The 17,033-nt window shown below is 46.3% G+C and overlaps 1 protein-coding gene and 1 long non-coding RNA gene across 4 annotated transcripts in view; one reads left to right on the forward strand and one right to left on the reverse strand.

Annotated features, from left to right (window-relative positions):
* Positions 1 to 3,927, reverse strand: part of Tgfb2 (transforming growth factor beta 2) — an 85,377-nt gene extending 81,450 nt beyond the window's left edge. The window contains exon 1 of one of the 3 annotated variants that reach the window (XM_034513004.2): positions 2,373 to 3,927. In XM_034513004.2, coding sequence (XP_034368895.1) covers positions 2,373 to 2,718 — 346 coding nt within the window. In that variant the 5' untranslated portion in view covers positions 2,719 to 3,927. The remainder of the gene's footprint in view (positions 1 to 2,372) is intronic. The other 2 variants (XM_034513002.2, XM_034513003.2) reach the window with 2 other exon arrangements.
* On the forward strand, positions 3,571 to 4,561 carry LOC143443735 (uncharacterized). Its single transcript, XR_013112956.1, has 2 exons — positions 3,571 to 3,705; positions 3,900 to 4,561. It is a non-coding gene; the product is annotated as an uncharacterized LOC143443735 (long non-coding RNA).
* Positions 4,562 to 17,033: the final 12,472 nt, after the last annotated feature.

A 17,033-nucleotide genomic window follows, 5' to 3' on the forward strand; every position in this document is an offset into this window, starting at 1 on the left:
CTTTCTACTCCTAAGCTTCTACACTGAACACAATCTTCTTAGATCTCTATTTTTTCCACATAAAAAATGATAGTGTGCGTATGTGTGTGTATATAGTATGTATGTGTGTGCGTGTGCAAAAGTATACTTAGGTTTTCATTATTAGGAGGCTCAAGAGTGGGGTACAGAAGAGTCCATTTACAAATGTTATTGATACTCTCAAATCCTCCCTATAACCCCGGAGTCTTTCTAATTTGCTCATGACCTTGGTCCTGGGCTGTCCTGCCTTTGCTCACCTTCATCCATCTGACTTAAGTGCTTCCCCGGGTGGCCTGCTCCCTGTATACCTACGCAATGTGAGATTGGTTCTTCATCTTCTTTGCAAACTTCCTGACAGCTAATCTGAGCTTTTGCATGTAAACACCAAAGGAGTTATTGAGCCCCGGCATAACATACCTGCCTGTCAGCCCAAATATCTGCAGAATCAACACACACATGTGGGAGAAAGCCAACCGAGTCAACCCTTCGCTCAGCCTCTGTGGCTCTGGACTAATTACAATGAACTCTTCCCTAACATCACTGTGGCTCCGCCCCAGATAGAAATCCGTATTTCCCAGGGGGAATAAACAGGGCGGAGTGTATGTATCACCACTGGGGTGGATAGGACCATAATTATAATAATAAAATCATCCTGCTGGGCAGGGTTCCCTGCATCTGTTAGCCACTAAACAACAAGAGACTCTACAGGGTAAGAAAAGTGACCAGCAAGGTTCGACAGATGGGTAGACCCACACTCTGAGGACAGCAAGTACAAGACGCGGCAAGTCAAATAGCTATGGCTTGTCAAACTAAAAATAAATATTAGAAGCGAAAAGCACCACCCTGCAATTCTAACTTCTGGGATAAAATTACCAAGATGGCTGCATTATCTATTTAGGCAAGACACAGAGACTTCACAAAGGCAGCCAGCGAGGATATAGGGCATTAAAGGGGAGGAGAGAACAATTCAGCCAATGAGAAGTTTAGGACAGCGACTTGGAACACAAGGATGCTGAAGGTTTTTTTTTTTCCTTTTAGTGTTTCTTCCTGGTGTTTAACCCTCTCAGGTATCTCTCAATGCAGTTGCTGCTGCTGCAAGCTCTCTCTCTCTCTCTCTCTCTCTCTCTCTCTCTCTCTCTCTCTTCCTCTTCTCTCTCCTCTCTCCTCTCCTCTTCTCTCTCTCTCTCTCTCTCTCTCTCTCTCTCTCTCTCTCTCTCTCCCCCCCCCATCTCTCCCCCTCCCTCCTTCCCTCCCCCCTTTCTAAAGAACTCTGAAACAAATCTACACTAACTGTATTTCTCACACACACACCCCCCAAGGCTCCACAGTAAATCACTGCTACTGTATGCCAGCTGTTTTTAAAGCTATTGCTCCCAGCGAAACAGAGGGAAATATTTTTTTTAAATTGCTGTCTTTCCCATTTTCGATTTCAGACTGCACAGAAGACCCTGCTGCTCGTGAAAGCACCAGAGCACAGAGTCCAAGGTTGAAAAAGATCATGAAGAATCCCCCTAAGAAAAACGACCTGCTCCCAGGCTAGCGAGGGCTGCCTAGAAAAATCGATCGGGAAGTGAAACCTAATTGAGCCCAGTTAAAACCGTATTTATCCTTTCTAACTGTCCACGTGAGGTCAAAAGGGGACTTGGCAACGCGGTTTTGCAAGAGGACTGGGCGTAAAAACACCTAGAGAGAGCAATAAATGACCCGAGAGGATTTAAGGGGTTTGGAGTGACCCCCACCCCCACCCCTGCGCGCTCGTTCGCAATCCAGTTTGGTATTAGTGATGCTGACATTCTTAGGGGAGTGAGAGACAATAGCGAAGGCTTGGGGAGTCCCCAGATAGGTCTGCGGGAAAGTGGGGGCGCCTTTGGGAAGGCTAGTTTGGAAGCACTTTTTTTTTTAACTCTTTGTGTACCAGTTGGAGGACACCCCCACCCCCACTGCACGCCAACCCGGCAAAGAAAACAAAGTCTACCTTGGTCTCTGCCTAAAGTCATCCCGGGAAGCGCTTTCCTTTTGACAGAAGGGAGCTGATTCGCTAGTTTGTAGACCAGGGAAGAGGAGAAATCCAAACGACTTTTAAAAGGTCCGGGGCGTTTGTAGGAAGGGAGTTATGGAGAAATAAATAAATAAATAAATAAATATAAGTTGAAGGTTTGCAAGCTTGTGGATATCCATCCCACGACTGGAAAGGCAGTGAAAGGGACGAAGGGCAGAGCGGAAACGAAGCGATTGGGACCTGGGGACTTAGAGAGGAAAGGGCGAACGCCTAAGGCTGCTGTAGATCTGAGGAGCTCCGGGCCCACCTTAGACTCGGGGATGGAAAAGGCAAAACCCACGGAAACTGTACTTACTTTCCGAGGGGAAGTGGGACGGCATGTCGATTTTATAAACCTCTTTGGCATAGTATTCCTCGTCGCTTCGCTCGCGCTCGCAGGCGGCTGCCCTCCGGCTTGCTTTCTCCTGCAGTAAGTCCCTGGTACTGTTGTAGATGGAAATCACCTCCGGGGGGACCTCATCCGGCTCCGGATAGTCTTCCGGGGGGCTGGTGAGCTTCAGCTTGCTCAGGATCTGCCCGCGGATGGCCTCGATCCTCTTGCGCATAAACTGGTCCATGTCGAGGGTGCTGCAGGTAGACAGACTGAGCGCCACCGGGACCAGATGCAGGAGCAAAAGGGTTCTCAGCACACAGTAGTGCATGTTTTTAAAAGGAGGAACCGTTGCTGTTGTTGTTTAAAGTGAGAAAAAAATATAAAAAGAAACTAGTAATTCTCAGAGCGGGTCAGGTAGAGTTGTTTTTAATACGAAACTTTTGCAAAGCAGTCGAAAGTCAATGCCCAATAGAAAAACGTCCCTGGCTGGGATTCCTTTAAAAAAGAAAATGCAACGCGTTTCCAACGTGAAGATATTAATATGCGATGCTGGGGCGGGGTCGGGGGGAATCTCTCACTTTAAGGAGTAAGAAAGGTTTGTTTTTTTCTCCTGGAAGGGAGAGGGTGAGTGGCTCTGAAGTAGAAATAAACTTAAGAGGAAGAAATGGAGTTCAGTGTGTCAGGCTCGGGCGCGGAGTGGCTGATCTGAACTCCAATCCTCCGGCCAAAAGGGAAGAGACGAGACGGTCCGGAGGTTGGCAGGAGGCACGCTGGGCCGCAGGGAGCGCTGAGCTGCGGCCGGGGCTGCGCCGGGCTCTAACTGAGATGTTCAAAGACCGAGCGGCTCGGCCCTGCCTTCCACACGTGTGTGGATGAGTGTGCGTGTGGATGTGTGCGCGCGTGCGTGTGCGCGCGCCGAGGGCGAGCCTGGCGAGCCGCGGGGAGGCAGATGCGCCCCGGAGCGGAGCGGCTCACTCGGAGACTCGGTGGGGTACTGTCCGCCCCGAGATCCGCCGAGGCCGGAGCAGGCGACGATGATCCCGCTCCTGCCGGTCTCGCTGTGGCCTACACCGGGCTGGGTCTCTCCACGTTGCAGTCGCCGCTGCTGCCTGCAAAGAGGGCCAGCCTCAAGCTCGGTCCTGCAGATCCTCCTTTTCTTGCTCCAGGCGGCCAAGGACGACAGAGATCCGCCACCTCCTTAACCCACTGTGGATCAACACCGCCTCCTGGGCACGTTGGCTGCGAGCTGCCCCGGGACTCGCACCCTTCCCTAGGCCCTCCTGGCTTCCACCAAGCTTGCACTTTCTCGCTTAGGGTAAGTAGGTACTTGGATCCTAACTAAAATAGACAGACCTCTGCTGATACCTTCTCTCTGCAGTTGGGTTGCTCCAGAACGGCTTCTTAAACCCTAATACTTCTCTCCATCCCTGGCGCTTGCCCTAGAGCTCAGCTCTCTGTGCCTTCTCTCTCTTTCTCTCCCACTTGCTCTCCTGCCGGCAACCTCAACAGCTCCGCTCCTAGCAAACCTTCTGCTGCCAGCAGATAACATCACGATCCCGCCCGGAGCAGAGATTTATAAGTGCTCCCCAAACCACGTGTTTGCCTTCAACAAAGTGACGCGCGCACTAGGATTACAGTCAGAAGTCCTCTGTTACTAAGACCACGAGCTCTCTAGACCATTGAGGGGGTGTGGAAAAGGGGACGGCCCGTTGGGGAGGGCGACTGGCAGGAGGAAATTTGCAGTAGTCACTGTCTGTGATCACCAAGGGACTGTCTGTAGAGGGGCAGGCAGCCAAGCATCTCATTTCTACACGGGGATTATTCACTGGCAGCTTCCCTGAGTCCCTCCTGTATTGAGCGCCTGCACACGCATGTGCAGGCAAACACACACACACACACACACACACACACACACACACACACACACACACACACACATTCTGTTCCATGGAGCCCCAGAACACTCAAGGCCAGCCCAGCCCAACCTTCCAATCTGAGATTCTTGACCTCACTTTTGAGTTCTCAGGGACTCCACAACAGGTTGTTTTTGATTAGTGTGTTTACAATTCAGCCCTCTGTTTGCCTGTGAACTAGCAGAAAACAGAAGCACCCCTTCCACCCAAAGTATTGCTCTGTGTTACTGCCTTGAATAAAGGAACTGTTGCCTTCTCTGTGTGAGCCCCCTGCTCCTGTGGCTTCTCCTCAGTCTTTCTGGACAGGGATGAGCCACCATCTTCTGCCTGTCAAAGCATATTATCTAAGACACCTGGGATTTAAGATTTTGTTGACTACGGTCACACAGTACTCAGAGGTTGACATTTTCTATACAAACCTGTCCAAACTGGATGGATACCAGAATCGTTCTTGCCACTGATCTTTTTACCTTTCACCTTTAGTTAGTCAAAGTCAACATTTTAATCTTAGTGATGACTGCTGTGGCCACAATGACTACACAGGTAATTTAAGATAGACACTGTTGAGAACCCCCCCTCCCCAGTCAAGATCTCGATAGCATTTCCTAGTTCAAAAGGATCAAGCCTTTAAGGGTGCATACAGTACATGTGTGCATGTGTGTGTGCGTGGGGGGGGGTATATTATTAATAGAGGGAGCTGTAATGATATAGCTGGCAAGCATCATATACAGCAATGAACATTATTATTTATATTACACAGATAAGGAGACAGAGGCCATAGAAGTGAGGTCTGTTGTTGCAGAAAAACAGGAAGGGGTGGGCCTGGGTTCTCTCTCACAATGCACTTCTAAGAAGTACCCGTCCCAGAACATCTGACAAACAGGGATTGTGAGGCTCACTAAAAGTGGGAGATGTAACATAGTCTACTACTACCCTCTTACAGTGTTAAGATTCCACAGTTATGTCCAGTGTTCTAAGAATCCTGCAGAAAACTCTCTTTAATCATCTCCCCACCCACCTTGAACACGAAATTCCTCTACTCCACTGACCCTGTAAAACCCTGGAATGAATGAATTGTTTCAACACGCACCTAAATGATTCTGAAAACTGTATTTTAAAAACCTCCATTATTGGCAGACTTCTTCCTTCAAGGTCAGCTCCAGACGGAAACAGGTCTCCGGGTTAGACTACCACCTACGATTCTATAAGCTGAAACAGAATTGAACAAGAGCTCCTGTGTGGCTGATGGAGTTGTCCTGTGAGTCCCGTTCTGATCCAGCTGTACAGAGAGGACACAGAGCAGGAACTAGAGGCTACTGAGGGCCACTGTCACTTTGGAATACAATGGTTTGTGAGGATGCTGCCAGTAAAATCTGTCGAGTGCTCAACACAGGAGGCAGGGTGTGCTCTGCAGCCAGTGAGCCTTTTACTGGTTGCTGAGACTAGCCCGGTGAACAGCCACAGGTACATCTTAGGATGAGCTGATGCGGTTGAGAAGATGGATGAGCAGAGCAGCAGCAACAGGTACTCCCTCCACACAGGCAAGCATCTCAACAGTACCTACACTCCTGAGCAGGATAGTGGCTGAGCCCTTACAGCTCTATACCCCTTAGGCCTGATGCTTCCGAAAAGGCTCCTTGAGCTTTCACAAAGCCCAGGAGGTGACAGACACATCTTTTCTGTGACAGCAGGAGAGGAGCCTCTCTTGTCTCACTGGAGAGCAGTTCTCCAGAGCCACTTGGGTTGTCATAAATGAATCCTGTCTTCGGCAAAGCTAAGGCCTTTGCATCTCCATATTCAAGAAATAAACCCACCACACTTTTAAGGATCATATGCGCGCAGAGCTCCACAGGCAATAAGGTAAGAGAACACATTACATACACCATCTTGACTACCCCAGGGGTCGGGGAACTACTCCATGAGTTCACAGCCCTGCCCTGTGGCTTCATTTCATCATCTGTGAGAACAGGGACATACACAGAAGGCTACAGGAGGGGTCAGCATACAAGGCACGGGGCGTGTTTATAACAAAGTTAGAGCCTGCTGTCTGCTCATTAAACTTTAGCTGTTATTATCCTAGCCTCTCTCTCCATCCCAGTCAGGGGCCACTGCCAAACATGTCTGTGTCTGGTCTCCACTCTTCATCCAGGAAATACACAGGAAGGAAGTCACCCAAACCTGCTTGTGCCATTCTGCCCCTCGGCAACTGTAGAACAAACAGCCAAGAAACACACTTTTGATGAAATACAACACAAACCTGCTATCAAAGTTCAGTTACGCATTAAACATTAAGGATTCTGAACACCCTAACGTAAGATGTTTGGTTTCTAGGCCAGAGAGGCTGGGGGTGAAGACGCAGCTGTTTCAACCAGCAGCCCTGACTACTCATTAATGGGTCCATTATTCACTTCAGTAGTGTGGAGTACCCACAAAACAGGGCTGCTCACTGCTGACCTGGAGTTTGTCCTCTGTGTCACAGTAATGGTCTGGTCTGGGATCTCCTTCCTCTCACCAAAGAATAACTTATTTATGATAATTCTCGGAAAGCTTTCTCAATGCTTTCTAGCATTCAAAACAAACAAAACAGCAAAGTGGGGGGATATGAAGCTACAAATGTTTTTTCAATCACTGTAACTAAGTGCAAGGATAAGTCTTTTCCACTTTTCCTGGTAACCTCTATCTGTGCAGTTATTTGTGTGAGTATGCCCGCCATGGCACACACACCTGTGGGGGTCAAAGGACACTCCTTCCACCTCATGACTCCTGGGACTGGAACTCAGGTCACCATGCCCTTACCCCCAGGGCCACTTTACTGCTTTGGCTCTGTCATGTCATCTCTGAGTCCATAATTCAAAAACAACTCTTGGTCCACATCGGTTTTTTTTTTTTTCTCATGATCTGTATGTATTTCAAGAAAAAACAAACAAACAAACAAACAAAAAAAAACAAGTTTAACCATGGACTAACAAGTTCTCAGTAGAATAATACAATAATAAAAAGAACCACAGACATGGCTTGGTCAGTAAAATCCTTGCCTTGCAAGCACAAAGACCTTAATTAGATTGATCCCCGGCGCCTCCATAAAAGCTGGATGCTGCAGCATACTTGTGTGACCCCAGTCCTGGGGAGACAGAGACAGGAGGTTCCCTGAGACTTGCTAGCCAGCTGAGTCAGTGAGCTTAAGGCTCAGTGAGGGACTCTGGTTTAAAACATAAGATGGAGGGTAGGAGAAATAGACGGAGTCATCTGAGACAAACCTCTGGCCTACATACTAGCATATGCACACAGGTATGCATGCAGCCCACGCCCACACACACACACATAGGCGTGCATGTAGCTCCTACCCTGAATAACAATCTACTCCTATTTTGCTTGACATCTGTACACTGATCTCAGGATAAAGTGGTGGGGCAGGGAACATGAAGGGAAGGCATATAAGAAACCTGTGATGGTTGGAGGGAGAATGGTTGAGAGGTAAGAACAAGGAAGGCCAGCACCCAGGCAGCCTTAAAGAACGAATCCCTGTGGTGACCATGCTCCTGGCTGACCACTCACATGTCCAGCCTGCCTGAAGACAGTTCCATCAAACAGCTGTCCAGTGACCTGGGCTGCTGCAGCTCTCCAGGTTTTCTAACATTTAGTAATGCCTCTAATTTCTTGACCCTGGTGAAATCCATCAACTGAGATAGCATTTAACAAGTGCCATGTGCACACAATGCTAGTTCTGAGATATGGGGCCAGCCACAGAAGCCCTACTCCGGCTTCCCGGCTTCCCTTGTGTACCTGTGTAATCCAGAGACACTGGACAGAGTGAATCATCAGGGCTAGGGCAGTGGGGAAAAAAAGCAAAGTTGGGCCAAAGAGAAATTAAAATGAAAGAAAAGAGGCACATGACAGAGAGAATAGGGGCTAGGGTTCTTGTTGGTGAGTCTGACAGAACACAAACAAAAGTGTTCGTGTGTGTGTGTGTGTGTGTGTGTGTGTGTGTGAGAGAGAGAGAGAGAGAGAGAGAGAGAGAGAGAGAGAGAGAGAGCGCACTTGCATGTTGGGTGCTTATGTGTGGAGGTCAGAGGACATCATCTGGTGTCTCCCCTTAGGCTCCATCTACTCTTGTGAGACAGGGTCTGTGGCTGGTCCTGAACTCTCGGTGTGAGCTAGACTGACCAGGGAGCCTCCTGTCTCCACATCCTCAGCCCTGAGATTATAAACTAATCTATCATGAAGGACTCTTTCTGGTTTCTTATGTGGGTTTGGGGGATCAAACTTAGGTCCTCTTGCTTGCGAGACAAGGGTTTTACTGACTGCGCCATCTCCACAGAGCCCAAGTGGAAGCATTTTGTAAGATGCATAAGCTGTAGACACCTATCACCATTCGCCTTGGGGGGGGGGGGGGGCTTCATACTGTGTGACATTCCAAACATGTACAATTCTACAAGTAAACTCGCCAACCTATATTTCAAGTAAATCTGCCTTTCTACTACCTCACTCTGCAATTTAAAAACATGAAAATGAAGCAGAAAACACAGTAATTGCACAAAAAAAACCCTCTTTGTGGTTTGTATGACTGATGGAAAAAACTGGTAAATAAGTATTTTAAGAAGCAAAAGTATATGTTAATAACTATTTCTGAAAGTACAGCCAGATAGATGGCTTTGATCCATAAAACTTGAGAGTCACAACTCTCTGGTGACAACTTCAACTCTCAGAAAAGAAAGAGGCCTTAAAGATTCAATCAATGTTCTTCTTAATGAAATTAGCCACATCATTCATCATCCAAATCCAGGCACATGAGACGGGAAGAGGATGTAACTCATAAATGCACCACAAGCAAGGAGGCAGGGTACAAGGCTGTCCTGTTAGGATGAAGCTGCTCTCAAGTCTGTAGGAATGGCTCTGCCTTTCCCTCTTGTGGATGCAGCAGCCGCGAGACACTGTACACATGTCCTGCCTTGTTGATCTCAACACCATTTCACACGGCCCCTCTGAAAACACTTATCCTACAATTTCAGTAATTCATATAAGACTGCACCATCACAACAGTGAAGTCTGCAAGAAGCTGTGGGTCACAGGCAAGCCAACCTCCCACGTGGGAAGAAAACAGATAATAACCACAATAAAGATGAGGAAGGAGGCCAGCAAAAATAGTTCCACGGATAAAGCTGCTTGCTCTAGAAGCGAGTGACCTGAGTTCAATCCCTGGACCTCACGAAAAGGAGGAAAACCAGACTCTCTAAAGTTGTCCAAGTTACCACTTGACCTTCACACACTCCGAATGAACATCCACCACCACTAATAATATAAGAAAAATTGGGAGTTTGCAGGCATTTTATGCAGTTTAGAAAACTAACGAATAATAGATAACAGACATGAGAAACAAGTGTCCTCCTGCCATACTGTGGTGGGGCTGGTAGGCTGACTTAACAGGTAATAGAGTGCCACCAAATCTAGCGACCCAGAGTTCAATTCCCCAGAACCCACACAGCGTGGTGCTGTCTGCCCTGCACATAACAAATACACAAACATATTTTAACTACCATGATTGAGAGAATACTGACTTTTCATGTTGCTCTTTTCTGTCTAACACAAGCTGTTGCTTCCACAAACCAGGGACTCCTGGAAAGTTAACATCAAGTAACTGAGGGAGTTGTGCCTCAAAATGTGTGATCAATATTCCTGTAATTTGTGGTCTTAAAAACAAAGGCATCATTAGTGTCCCTAACAAATGGCAAGCCATCCATCAACCAGAGAAAGATCAGTAACAGTATGTCATGGTGACCCAAGCCTTAGCAACTCGGAAACCATCTTACAGATGACTGGTTTTATTTGCTCCTTGGAGAAGTCTGTCTTAGGATTTACGTTGAATGGGATCATTAGTGAACATACTGTTCTAGGGTCAGTCTGGCTATCTGACCAGTAACAATTTAATCAATGCCAATTACATTCATGTAGAAAGCAACTACTCAGTTTGTGGGGGAGAGAAATTCCGGAAGAGGATTCAATGAGAGCAGAAACTCTGCCACCTGGAGGACATTAGTGGTATTTCACAATTTCCAGAAACTTGGCATGCTCTCAAGCCAGAATTATTTTGCTTACAGTCATGGCATTGCCGATATGAAATCATATTACTTGTCTATTACGAAGCCCTTTAAAAACTAGCATGCTTAACACTTACACCTCAAGAACATTTCCTATTACTGCACATAAGATAGAAATTACAGTTTTAAGAGTATGACATTTCAGAAAACATCCTTGGCTCAGTCGGTAGTTGCTTAGCATCTGGAAGGCCTGGGTCTGATGCCTACAGAGGACCAAAAGGCTGTGCTAATGCACAGGTCCGCCTAGCACTCAGGAGACAGGCAGGAGGACCTAAAGTCCAAGGCCATCCTCACGTTGAGACCTGTGTTAAATGATAACCCTGCCTCAAAACAAACACAAAGTCCTTAACAACAATGGGACACCCTTAATTATGTTATGTTTGTTACCTGTTATGTCCTACGTGTTGACACTCTAAGCTAAAAAGCTTCTTTATAAAGCATAACAGAAATGCCAGCCAACGTGTCAAGCAAAAAGCAGCAGTCCAAGGCAATCCACTGCATCTCAGTAGTAAAGGGAGTCACACCAAGTCTGTGGGTGCCAGACAGCACCCAGATAATACAACCTTTTAATTATCAGACATGCTCAGGCAAGACCTTGTAATGGCTTCTCCAGCAACACACTATGCAATAAACTGGCCTCAGCTATCCAAACACACCCAGGGGGTGATAGAAGCTGCCACTGGAGGATGACAGGCATCTCTTGTTGCTTAGGTCTGTCTCACATTGGCCACATACTCCATGTCACACTTAGGACCACTAACTTAAACACGCTCCATTATCTTTCCCCTAAGAGTTTAATTTCTAGAATCTAATTTGCTCTAAATCGTCAGTATCAGTTAACATGGTGGGCATTCTGTATCCACATGGGACATTTAAAGATGCCTGAAGAGCTGTCTTAGAACTGGAAAGTAGCAACCCGTTTATACTGTTTTTACTCCTATATATACATATCCATGGTTACGATGCATAATTAACTTCCATATATAATTAGAATGATTACTAAAATATACTGTAATAAAATAAATGTACTCTCTCTAAAAGTAGTCCACCGTACTATACACACATCTTGTTGCAACCTCAGTAATTTTCCTAAGACAATAACTTGGCCTTTTCAATTAAAGGAAGACATTTTACAGCTTCCCTGCGGCACAAACTGCTGGCACCCACTGTCGTACTTTGAGGTCACTGTTAGGGTTATTTGAATATAAGCACTGCACTATAATGACCAAAATGGCTACCCCTGGGTTGGTAGGACCATGTGGATTCAGTGAACAAAAGGAGGATCCATTCCCGGGCAGGATGGTCAAGCATTCTCTTCTGCTGCTCAGAATAGCACACAGCTTCAAGTGGGTGAACTTCGCCTGACTTTTTCCATTTCATGTTTTTAAAATATGGTTTCCAAGGGTAATTGAAACTGCAGAAGGTGTCCTCACATCAAAGAGGACTTCAATAAACCAAGAAAACAAGTGCCCATTTAGAAGTCAGCTTTTACTCCTTCAGAGGCACAGGGAAGCGAAGCAGATGAAAGGCAGGAAAGAGCTGGGCTTCTGTGGTCCATGTTCCCCTGAGGTAACTGGTCAACCTGCTGAGGTAAAATCTCTTCCCTTCATTTTCTAAGAAGCAAAAGACTATGGCATTTCATCACGTATTAGGATTTTTCAACATGGGGTTTGTCTTTTCAGTCTTACAAAGGCTGTCTTACTCTATTAATCTCTAACATGTTTAAATTCTCACCTCTACCACCCATGACCACACTATCATCATTTGTATGTTTTTGTCTTCAGTGATCATTCAAAATGGGAAAATATGGAATTTTCAGGTAGCAGTAACATCCTCAAAAAAAAAAAAATAATGAATTTGTGTGTGGGTTTTGATTAAAAACGATTAAAAACAAACACAGAATTCCTCTAAGTGGTTTCTTGAACTGAAAGAGACGTCCAAGGAAGACCAGTAGGCTGCTGAGTAGCTGCTGTCACTTACTGTCAAGCACTTCAGGGTCACAGTGTCCTGTGCAGCCTGGCTGCTCCTCGCCCTGCTGCCCTTGTGGAGGATAACAACACAGTGACCCTCTTGGATCTGAGCCTTTATGTTGGTTACACGCTCAAGAGAACCCAGTGCTATTGTATAAAGACAAATATTATTGTGCAGATGTTATGCTTCTACGACCCAGTATTTGGGGAGAACCGCTGTGTCTGGCTGCCGACCTGCTGTCTTCAGAGCTGATGTCAGCTCACTGTTTATGTCCTTCCCATGGCTGGGTATGCATTTCTGCCTAAGATTGGTCTGGGTCCACAAAGGCAGAGAGGCAACTGTCTAGTAGCCTGATCAGCAGCTGGAAGGCCACCCACGCACACAGGGGACACAGCTCTCAGCTGTCTCTCTACAATGAGCCCCAGTTAGTCCTGACCCCATACAACTTTGGTGTTCCCACTTTGATGTTTATGAACTGATTGCATTAAGAATGCAGCACAATGATTCCAGGGTTAGAAAAACTGTTATTTATACAAAATGTGGTTAACACCTCATCACTGAAACTGGCTGGGCTAATAACACCCACGGTGTTGTGTTCTGTATCCCTCAAGTCTGTGACGTCTGCTCTGGCAGCAGGTCCACTGTGCACAGGGACAGGATGGAACCGTCAGATAGCTAAAAGTACTTCCCAAGAAAGCTCCTAAGGAGTGACCCTGACCCAGAATGAACTCTGCACTAGGGAAGTCCATTACTCAAATGGTACCCAAGGTCAGTGCTCCGAAGATCCCTATGGTGCATCATAAACCTATCCCTGCAGTGTACAGTGACAAGACTTAAGTACAGTGTGTTCTTCCTAAAAACTTACGCTAAAACCCAAAAACTATATGTAATTAACAGTGACCCAACACTTAAGAACAACAGCTATTATTTATCCTTTAATTATAAGCATGTCACACACACACACAGACACATACACAAATTTCAAAATATGTCCCCCAAACTGGACAGTTCAATCACTATTAAAACAGTCCTTGCGTATACGGGATATGCTACACTGAAGAAAGTATGGGAGACAATGAAGAGAGACTTGCATGTTACTGAGTGTTCTGTTGCTGTGATAAGCCAAGGGAACTCTCAGAATGAGTTTATCTGGGCTTACTGTTCCAGAGGGATAGGATTCCATGGCGGCAGAGCAGAGGCATGGCATGGGCGAGTGGGGAAGAGGGAGCATAGGATGACAACAGGAAGCTGGGAGCCTCTTCTTTAGTTGCAAGCACTAAGCAGAATGAAACCCAAGTGTCACACTCCCCCAGCAAGGCTGCACGTCCTAAGCCTCGCCAAACAGCACCGACGGCTGGGGGCCAAGTGGTCAGATAGCTGGTGGCTCGTGAGGAGATTTTTCACTCAAACTAGCATTGAATAGAATTCCAAAATCCACCGTTTTAATCACACTAAATATATGTGCTGGGTAACTTTATTATCTTCTGAGTCAAGACAGGCCAAGTAGCTCCAAGTAGCTTTGAAAAATTTTTAACAAAAAGTAAAAACGTATTTCTTATTTCTACCCATGTTAAAAAGGCCAACAGCCATCTCTCTGTGCCAGTGTCCACCACAGTGCAGGGTGCAGACAGGAGGGAACTGACTTAGGAGAAGCAGAAGGTTTACATGTCTGCTGACTTCAGTGGAAGCCAAAGAGTTTTCAATGTGTGCTCCCGCTGTGGAGATTAGGTGACAGAAGGTAACAACACATAAGAGGTTCACCTCGCATCTACATAAAAAGCCATCAAGGCTGATTACCCAAATAATGCTGAGGAGACTACAGGAAAGCTGAGGCCCCTCTAAGCTAGAAAGCACCTCTGGCTTACAGGGCCAAGCATTAGTTAAGAACTCTGTGTATGGATTTCTGACTGGCCCTATCAGAAGCTGCCCTGTTCAGATACCAGTGTCCATTCAAAGTGCCTCACCATTCACTGACAGCATCCCTCACTTCCTTACTCCTGGATGGCTATGTCTAACAGAGCTCCAGAAAGACCCAGCCCCAAAAGGTCATTCGATCCAGCTCTGCTGCAGCCCTCAGTAAGGTCCATCTGCCCTGCTGGCCAAACTGCAGACTCCTTCCTGTTTGCTTCGGGAAGGAGAGAGCTGTTTATAGGCGTGGAGCAGCTCTGTCCTGTTTCCAGAATTAGTTCTTTCAGCCAGCTCACCTAGATGGTCCTTGTGCTCATTACATGTGTAGAGCACAAAGCCTCTGCACCTACCACACCCAAGGGGAAGTGGAGACGAGGATGGGTCACCCTCACCGCAACAGATGAATGTGGGGAATGGATGGACAGGGAATCCTCTCTCCAATGGAGTACTCACCAACAAAGTCAAAGCTAACACACAGCATCGAGAAATCATACCCATAGCTTTGCACGGGCTTCTTACTCTAAAGCCCTGTAACAGAAAACCTAAATTCCACGATAGTAGCTTTACTTAGAAGCTGCTGGGGGTGGGCAGATACGGACGTGTCAACTTCAAGTGTTCTTCATCGGGAGCGATGTCTTCAGACAGGGGTCTCTGGCTAGGTTTTAACAATCACTGGTTAAGCTATGTTAACTGGCCAGCCTTATTCCTGTCTCTACCTCCCAAACCAGGGATTACAAAGGTTTGCCACAACCCCTGGCCTTTTCCATGAGTTCTGGCAAATCAAACTCAGATCCTCCATGTAAGCACGTTAGCATTTACTGTGGACAGTTAACCTTGATGTGGAAAAGGAGATTCAAGTTCACTATTACAGTTTTACACAACCCCTTATTATGCTGTCAACAAAAGTATCGGCGACAGAGCACCTAACATGGGTGTCCAGTCGATGCTGGCAAGGTGTGTGAAATAACTTTCAAATTCTACTAGATAGTGTATGGCGATACATTTCAGTAGCTAAAGCTTCTGCTGAAGTTAAAGCCTGGGGGCTGGAGCACTGGCTCAGCAACTAAGGGTGCTTGCTGCTCTCGCAGAGGGCCTGGGTTTGGTTGCCAGTGACCACATGGTGGTTCACAACTAACAGGGATCCAACACCGTCTAGCCTCCGCAAGCAACAGGTACACGCGTGGTGTACAAACATGCATGCAAAATGCCCACAGAAATAAGTATAAATTTTTTTTTAAAGATCTATCACCAATTACTTGACAGCATGTTTCCTAGGAAACAGTAATGTGACCTGATGGGAGGAGGTGCACCTGGAGTCCCAGCTACTGAAGAAGGCAAGAGGAATCTGGAACCCAGGGGTTTAAGGCCAGCCTAGGCGATATAGCAACACTCTCTTAAAATTTATTTAAAAATATTAAGAATTATAAATCCCGCACCCCAGTCTGTCTTGTCCTCAGTTAAGAGAGAGATTCATGTGGCACAAGCCCACGGACACACGGAGCACATTTCATCATTAAGAGATCCTTCTTACCTCAGTCAATCCTCCCTCAACCCCTTCCATGATGATGCGAGAAAGCAGACGCTGAAGGAAAGGCCACCTGCGGAGTGCCGACTGTTTACCCATCCTTCCATCTGCTTTATAGAAACAGAAACGCCTGTTCCTTCAAGATCCCACGTGCGGCATCTTCTCAGAACGCACCAACTCTCAGCTCTCTGTGGTATAACACATATTTTCTGTGTTGGCTGTGTCCATTCACACCGTGGCCTCAAACCTTTGTTGGGCATCTGGGAATTGCTTTCTACTCGTGTGGCCTGACGACCCCTACAGGGAGCAGGCTTAGTTTGGTTGATGGCCACTAGGTATTCTCCTGTACATAATACATTTATAAAAAGCCCTTATGAGCAACCTGAAAGTTTAACACCCCTTTCTTCACTCACTTTTTTTTTAATTTTTAAACAAATCTATTTTTTAAAGGAGTAAGATTTTTAATGACTTATTCTTATTTTATGTACACTGGTGTTTTGCCTGCATGTGTGTCTGTGAGGGTGTCAGATCCCCTGGAACTGGAGTTAGACAGTTGTGAGCTGCCACATGGGTACTGGGAATTGAACCAAGTCCCCTGGAAGAGCAGCCAGTGCTCTTAACCACGGAGTCCACCCTGCTCGTCTGTCTGCATTTCAGTGACTCGGAATGACTAAGCCTTGGCTCCCTTGTATCCAAGGGGTTTTGAAAGTGTATTTTAAATCTGTTAAATGGTTCTCAGGCAAAGAAGAATCGATGCTAGTATCCTGAAGTTAAGTCAGGTCTCCAGTCCATGCTATAAAGACATGACCTATTAACAGTGATTTTTCACTCTGAAATGATATTGCTTCAGGCTGTCAAACATTAACCAACAAGAGACTGTACTTCAAACAGTCATCCAGAAAAGGAATAAGACACATCATCACACTGCTGGCTATTAGTCTCCACAATTCTTTCTAGATAAACAAAATTAACTTCTTTTCCCTGGAAAGTAGTTCAGTTGGTAAAGTATTTAGCATGCAAGGAGGAGCACTTGAATTCAATGCCCACAACCATGTAAAAGTAAGGCATACTGATGATATTCAACTGCAATTCAGCTGGCAAGTTAGCCAAATCTGCAATCTCTAGGTTTAGTATGAAGCCCTGTCCAGATAGATAGATGGATAGATACAGACAGACAGACAAACACACAGACAAACAACTGAGAAAGATATTTATATTCACCTCTGGTCTA

Source organism: Arvicanthis niloticus, chromosome 10, assembly GCF_011762505.2.
Source record: "Arvicanthis niloticus isolate mArvNil1 chromosome 10, mArvNil1.pat.X, whole genome shotgun sequence".
NCBI classification, from domain to species: domain Eukaryota; kingdom Metazoa; phylum Chordata; class Mammalia; order Rodentia; family Muridae; genus Arvicanthis; species Arvicanthis niloticus.